Source organism: Aptenodytes forsteri, unplaced genomic scaffold (assembly GCF_000699145.1).
Source record: "Aptenodytes forsteri isolate BGI_AS27 unplaced genomic scaffold, ASM69914v1 Scaffold2, whole genome shotgun sequence".
Taxonomy (NCBI): Eukaryota; Metazoa; Chordata; class Aves; order Sphenisciformes; family Spheniscidae; genus Aptenodytes; species Aptenodytes forsteri.
Genome location: NW_008795695.1, coordinates 9648780 through 9656052, shown reverse-complemented (window position 1 = coordinate 9656052; position 7273 = coordinate 9648780). Strand labels below are relative to the sequence as shown.

General features: G+C 36.8%; 1 protein-coding gene across 2 annotated transcripts; it reads left to right on the top strand.

Moving 5' to 3' along the window:
- The first annotated feature begins 9 nt into the window (after window positions 1-9).
- PIGP (phosphatidylinositol glycan anchor biosynthesis class P) lies at window positions 10-5881 on the top strand. 2 transcript variants are annotated; one of them, XM_009282982.2, is made up of 5 exons: window positions 10-120; window positions 1602-1674; window positions 2200-2318; window positions 3732-3811; window positions 4477-5881. In XM_009282982.2, the coding sequence occupies exons 1-5, from the start codon at window positions 39-41 to the stop codon at window positions 4558-4560; spliced, it is 438 nt and encodes a 145-aa protein (XP_009281257.1). In that variant the 5' UTR covers window positions 10-38; the 3' UTR covers window positions 4561-5881. The 2 variants fall into 2 exon arrangements, with proteins under 2 accessions (XP_009281257.1, XP_009281258.1); XM_009282983.2 differs by lacking the exon at window positions 4477-5881 and having other exon boundaries at window positions 3732-4364.
- The last annotated feature ends 1392 nt before the right edge of the window (window positions 5882-7273 follow it).

Genomic DNA, 7273 nt, shown 5'->3' with positions numbered 1-7273 from the left:
CCCGCCTTTGCCCCCGAAGTTAAAAGGAAGAGGCCAGTATGGTTGAAAACTCTCCAGCCCCATTGCCAGAAAGGGCAATATATGGATTTGCCCTTTTTTTAGGATCGTGGTTTGGCTTCAGTAAGTATACTGGGTACTGAATACTTCACTGAAAAGTGTTGCTTTGCTTACAAGACAAATGTAATTCTGTTAAGACCATCTGAAAAGGGTCAAAATTGTATTGCACCACCTATTGTAAGGGTGCATGATGAAGGACTTGAGTGAGCATTACTTGCCAGACTTGGCAGTTGTTACAAAGATCTGCCATTGCCTTTTGTGATTTCCTCATGCTTTGACTGTCTTCAACCTTATTATGGGGTCTTTAATAGTATTACAGAGTCAAATTATTTAAAAAAATCTCTGCATCCTCATTTTAGTAACTTTTTTATTTGATTTGCATACATTGTCACTATCCAGTAACCATTGTAGATGGTACTAGTGCAACCTTGCCCACCAAAATACTGGGATTGCCTTTTGTGATTTCCTCATGCTTTGACTGTCTTCAACCTTATTATGGGGTCTTTAATAGTATTACAGAGTCAAATTATTTAAAAAAATCTCTGCATCCTCATTTTAGTAACTTTTTTATTTGATTTGCATACATTGTCACTATCCAGTAACCATTGTAGATGGTACTAGTGCAACCTTGCCCACCCAAATACTGGGGAAAAAAAAAAATTAAGTCAATCTGGTCAACAGCAATGGAAAATGATTAGGGTTCTACCAGCATTTCTTTGCTGGTGTGACAGGTGTTTAGCATTTCACTGGGGATGTCTTGAGTGCCCACACAGGACCAAGGCTTGAGAGGGTGAGAACACTTTTTCAACACGAGAAAAGGTGCTGCAAATATACTGTAGTCAAATAATAAACCAGGATCCTATTGTAAGTCTTTCTCACCCTTAGGAAGTAAGTAGAGATGAAAGTAAGTTGGTTTCTGTTCCTCCCACAGGAAGCCACTGCAGTTCCATAACTTGTGTCACTGGCTACTAACCTGTTTCCCTCAAGTTTTGTTAAACCTTACTCTGGATTTGTTGGTAGGGAGCAAAATTTCTCAATATTGGTTTTGTTGACATGAAAATTACTAACTTCCCAAGAATCAGAAAGTGTTTCCAGTAATTTTTTCTGAACAGTTCCATCCAAGCACTGCAATTCTACCAACTTTTCTTGCAACTAAATGTCCTGCTGTGTGATCATTTTCTGCTTCAATATTTTCTGCGTTCAGTGCCATTTGGCATCCTTTTGCTGAGGGCTTTTTTTGTTCTGCAGTTCAATGTGCAAGAAATTCTTGTCTGTCTACATAGGAAATCAGAAACTAAATGTTAAAGCAAATATAAAAATGATATCTTATAACCAGCTACAAAACATTGCCCCTGTATTGGGCAGGTCTTGTGTCTGAGAGGCATATTCTACAATGTTTTGGTAGAGCTATTTCGCTTTAAATAGTGTAAAAGCAAAATATTGTCTCAGCATGTATCAGTAGGGAAGTATTGCTCTAAAACTTAGGAATGAAGTCTAAAACAGTATCAGTTGTACTATTATGACTTTTTAATTCTTTTGTGCAGCGTTGTATCTTATCTGGGCATATGTTCCTGAGACTTGGCTGTTCTCATTGGGACTAACATACTGGCCCCAAAAGTAAGTTCAACCAGTTAAACTCTTTAGCCTGAATATTTGTGAGTATAGGACACCCTTAATTATTTTCAAATAGCAAAACCTTCTTTTAAATATTGGTATTGTATTTAATCCAGTTTTTCCTGATGATAAAGGACTGTAATCTTTGTGAAGCATTATTTTATGTAGATAAGTAGCTATGATGAAAATTTTTCATTGTGTAATGAAAGAAATAACAACTTGAATGTTTTATGATAAATTTGACATTTTGTTTCCAGGAAGTTTCTCGATGAAAATACAGTAGACTTTAAACTGTAATTAAAAAAAACAAACCCTTCTGTAAGGAATCTATTTGACGGTTTATACCAAACTAGCTACAGTGACTCTGCAGTCAGTAATCTTCTTGGGAGGGACAAGGGTCCACATTCAGAGGTGCTGTTTCTTGTCCTCCTGGCTAAGTTTGTGCTGGATACAACCACTATGTTAAATCTGTTATATCATTAGCCGTTTGTTATTATGATACGTAAATTTTAAAATCTTTTTCCTCAGGTACTGGGCAGTTGCTTTGCCAGCGTACCTACTAGTTGCTATAGGAATTGGTTATATATTACTTTTTGGTATTAACATGATGAGTACAGCTCCACTTAACTCCACGCATACCATTACAGGTAATTTTATTGGGGTTTTTTTAAGATTTTGATACCTAACTGATAATTTCTGTAAATATATATATGTAGCCATATATAATATAAATCAAATTTTAAACCTTTAAATATTTTGGTCTAGAAAAGGGGTTCTTGGAAGTACTGAAGTACTAGAGTGAAAAGATAGCCACAAGCCTGACTCTTCCCTCTTTGCCATCTTATGGCAGTGGTTTCCAACTAGTGGAGTGTACTTTGTTAGTAAAACAGACCACATTAGAGGAACAGGGGTTAGGCATCTAAAGCTCTCCCAGGTGTGTACCTTGCATTACAAACCAGTGAAGAGTGTCATGGGAAGAAGGGCGTGAGTACCTACCTGGCAGTGGCAGAAGTGGGAAGGCACGCAAAGTCAAGGTGGTGCAAAGGAGGATGTTGCAGTATTGAGACCTGATCAGATATGTTAATGATTCCCTGTCTAAAAAAGTTGTTCTTCGGTTTTTCTCTCAACTTTTGCGTAGCCTTTACTCCTGCCAAGGAGACATGTTCTAGGCATTCACAATATTCTCCAGGCGGCTGCATCTTCCTCCACATGAGGAATTCCACCACTATTTGCAGAGGGCCATTTTTGTTAGAAAAAATGCAGACTGTAAAATTTGGCAAGAAAGTTACCTATTGCTAAGACTGCTGAAGTTGCATTGTTTCAACAAACTATGTACACAGTATTACACTACACTGAACTGCTAAGGAAAAAAATTAGTCAGGGCTGTAGTTCAAATGCATTACTCCAACGCTTCTGTCAAGAACTGCCATTTAGTCATCCCAGTGTTCCTGGCCACGCATTCACGCTCTCATGTCACCCTCTCATTTGGTGTCAGCCCAAGAGTTTGTGTGGCTGTACGGCAGGTGGGATGGGGACCTACTCTGAAGAACAACTATATTTGAAAATTTTCTTTTTCAGAGGGAGCAGTTCCGTAAGTGTGTTCAAAGTGCACCTGTAAAAATGTTTATGCTGTTACAGGAACAGGTGCTGTGTGGTGATGGGAACGAGCAGCCAAGATTCAGAGAGGGTGGACAGCATCTCTCAGCAGAAATCCTAGTACAAAGCATTCAAATTACAGACTGAGCTATTCACTGTGGGGTTTTTTGTTTGTTTGTTTGTTCTTTTTATCTTTGGGTAGTTATGGTTTAATGTCGTACAGCATCTTAAATGAAGCAAAGTCCCAGACGGTGATTTCAGCAGGACGGCAGTGTTGATTTCTTCAGGGGCTCTGCTAATACGTGTTGATGTAAAGTGTTTCTGATGACCATCTCATTATACCTCAGCAAGATGGGTTTTCAGCATCCCTTACAGTAGCTAAATTTATACAGGGTTGCATTATATAACATTTCTTGAAAGAAAAATATCTTTAATATGTGAAATGTTCTCATTGTCTCCTGTAGATAACTATGCAAAAAAGCAGCAACAGAAGAAATTTCAAGAAGAAGCAATTCCAGCATTGAGGGATATTCCCATCAGTGAAGTAAACAGAATGTTTTTCCTTCCTGAAAAAGGAATCTGCAATAGCAGATAGCTGTTATTAAGATCTGTTTGAATAAAGGATTAGGAGAAGTGTTACATACGGAAAATCAAAACCTCTCTGAGCTAAAAAAAACTCCTTGTGCTTGTAGAACAAAGCTTTTTTTTTTCCTGAATTTCTAACTAAATTTATGTTAACACATTTCATTGAGATGGCATGATTTTATTATTACGCATGCGCCTTAATAACCTGCATTGATATGAGAATTATGCCACATTAATTTATCTAACTGTTCTTGTGAGTTTAAAATAGCATTCTATTACTTGTACATTTCTGCTTGTAATTTCCCTCTGAGAGTGAAAGCAGCTACTTTTGGACATAGCTTAATTCTATTCCCCTTTGAATTCAGGGAGAGAAAATGTGTTCTGCTAGTCAAATGCTTGAGGATCTTTTTTTTTTTTTTACAAGTTATGTTAATTTGAAGTGTTTACATTGTAATTATACAGGTTTTGTTTGTAAATATTAATAAAAGGTAGCTAATTTTTACTTGTTAAAGTTAGCCATTTTTCTGTGGTTCTATAATATTTGTCCTGGGTAAAGGTGCATAGTGGTCCATTTTTCTTTACACAATTCTTTACTCAGCAAAATATGTTGTTTTTTCCCCCCAGATTGGTGGGCTTATTGAAATACCAAGATTACCAGAAATAAGGAAGGTGGTTTGTGAAGATTTTCTGAAACAAGTCTTGAAATGACTTTTTTTTTAACCGGTCTTAAGAATACTGAAAACTACATTCAAGGAAATTTCTGGAAATACAGGAACCAACAGGTCCATCTTATTATAGTCTAGGTTGTAGCACAAAGCACAATAACTTGTTATGGCAATGGTTCAGATGTTTCTTAAACAGTGAATTTTCTTTCACGTACGCATTATTCAGCAGAGACACAATTTTTATTTCCTTTCTTCCAAGAGTCACAAACCCAGTTATCTTGAGTAGTCAAGGTTATTTAGTTTGGTTATAAAGATCAGTGAATAGAGCCTCATTACTGTTTGTTAGGCCTATAAGCCAACTTCTGACCAGCAGAGAATTTAGTTAAAAACATCACTATTTCCTTAAAAGATAATAAATTTGTGAAAATTTGTGTGAAGAGTCTTACGCCAGTTCTTTAGAAATCAGTCAAAACAACCATCAGTTGCTGTGGGAAGTCTTAAGACCTGGTAACAGTCAATCTGGTATGAATATGAAATTTGTAGTTTCTTGGTCCTCTAGTCTTTAGTAGTTTGCTGTTTTTTCCACCTGCATTTGAAGAAAAAAAACATGCTAGGTATTATGGGTAAGAGAAAAATACCTTCTTAATGAAGGAAAAAATGCTTTTCAACATTTCACTCTGAAATAGTGGATTTTAGGTGTATCGTTGTTTGGGGGCATTTCATAAGAATGACTATTTGTACCTAAGCCTAATGACTGTAAATTAGTACAATGTTTATTTGTTTGATAGTCGTAGACTTCCTTGTGAAGTTTTGTTTTTTAGTTTGCCCCCACTTATTGTTATTTCCCCCTCCTGCTACGATTTTGCCCTTCTATTAATTTTAATTTACGTGCTCAAAGACCCATACATAGGGTGAATTCAAGATTTTATGATCAACAGACATGAAGATGTATTTACTCTTTTGTCAATTCTCTAATTACATTGTAGACACTGAAGTATTGACTGTAATCTTTTTTTCTGTGTAATTTCTACCTGTGTTCTACGTTCCTTTTGCTTTCTGAGAAAGCAATTTCGTTTTTAATTCTAAATTGACAACAAGTGAAGTGCACGTTTCTGGTATCATTTGATGTAAGGATTAATTTAGTCCCCTGTTAAGGATACCCAAATCCCTTCAGGATAAAGAAAAGCTACTGGAAAATGTCCTCAACCCCTGAAAGCACACAAATTAAAAGACTGTAAACCTTGGACAAAGATTGTATCAGTGATGAATCTGCCATTTCATTTAACTGCAGACCTCACAATTATGGGAAAACTAACAGAGGCACCTAAGTGAGTAGGCAAACTGGGGCCATTTGTTTAAGTAAAACTTGCAGGCATGAAACTCAATCTTTGCTTTTCTGTCACTCCTGTGTAGCGGTGCTTCAAAGACACTGTAGTGACCTTTTCTTCAACTTGGGAGTAACGTTTGACACTTCAGAAATTGCCTCTGTGATCAAAATAAAACCAGGTAACACAGTGTATATGGGCTAATAAATATATTGTAGGGAATTGCAGGTGTTTGGGATCCATCGTTTCACTGTCTTGCCTATGACTGTGACTCAGGGAAAGGTGCGCAACTCTGCCAGCAAAGAAGAGAGAGATTCTGCCTTTTGTAACTCTACAGCACACTTGGAGCTATAGTTAGTGAGATTTGTATAGATTTTGCCCTAGATATTATTCAGAAAAAAAACTGAAATGATTGAACCGTGTTGCTAGTAGGGCCTTTCTTTACAAAACATACCTGTTCAAAGACTGGATATCAGGTATCCGTTCTTCTCGGAGACTGAGGAAAAAAACTAAATAAATAAAGGCAAAAACCTAAATTTGCCCCCATTTTCACCCTTCTGACTTATTGATGGTGTATTGTTACAGCACAACCAGCAGAGCTGGACCAACTGCAATGTCCCCACTGAAATAAACCAAATGATGAAACTTCAGCCGTGCTTTTTAATGCACCTTCTAGGATTCTTCTGCAGTTTTTATCATATTGGAGACTGATGGTATTTTACACATCTTGCTATAAACGTAATCTTGTAAGACAGGTTCCCCCCAAATGGTATTTGAATTAATGTGTGCATAAACATGTCATAAAAAACCAACAAAGTTGCACTGTTTCAAATGAAAAGGTTGCATGCCAAAGGAAATAATACAGCCGTGGTTGCCAAATTTGTGTAAAGGTGGCAGAGTATGTCTCTCTTCTTTCCATCTTAGCTGTAAAGGGACAGGTAGTAACAACACAGATTATTCTCTCAAGTTGAGAAGTATTGAAAGAAAAACTTTGGGAATAGAGAGTGATGCAAATGATTAAAAAGGGAAGCTATCTTGGATTTTGGTCTTTTGCATCGCACTGTATTGAATGCCGTAAGCTCGGAGGCTTCAGCACAAATACAGGGTGTATGCATATGAAGTAGCAGAAGAGCGAAATTCTTTGTGTATCCACATAATTTCATTTTTATTGTAAGCATTAATAGAAGTATTTTGCCACTTCAATTGAGATCAACAAGGAGCTATAGTAAAAGAGGTAAATGCTCTGTTGTGAAGTTCAAAGGTATAAAGCATGTGGAGTAAAATACGCAAGCACATATGAGTAAAAAGCTAGCAGTTTCGTTTGTGTTTACTGTTGCTACAGATAGGATGACTGGAATAAGAAAAGGAAAGTAAAAGAAGCACGGCATCTCAAATATTACTTCAATTCGTAGGCATGAAAGTGATGTCTTT

Excerpts from the sequence above, each read along its gene's own strand:
- PIGP (XM_009282982.2), top strand. The coding sequence starts at position 39 with ATGGTTGAAAACTCTCCAGCCCCATTGCCAGAAAGGGCAATATATGGA. Across the intron at positions 1,675-2,199 it reads CTAACATACTGGCCCCAAAA|GTACTGGGCAGTTGCTTTGC; the intron begins GTAAGTTCAACC and ends CTTTTTCCTCAG. Across the intron at positions 3,812-4,476 it reads GGGATATTCCCATCAGTGAA|ATTGGTGGGCTTATTGAAAT; the intron begins GTAAACAGAATG and ends TTTTCCCCCCAG.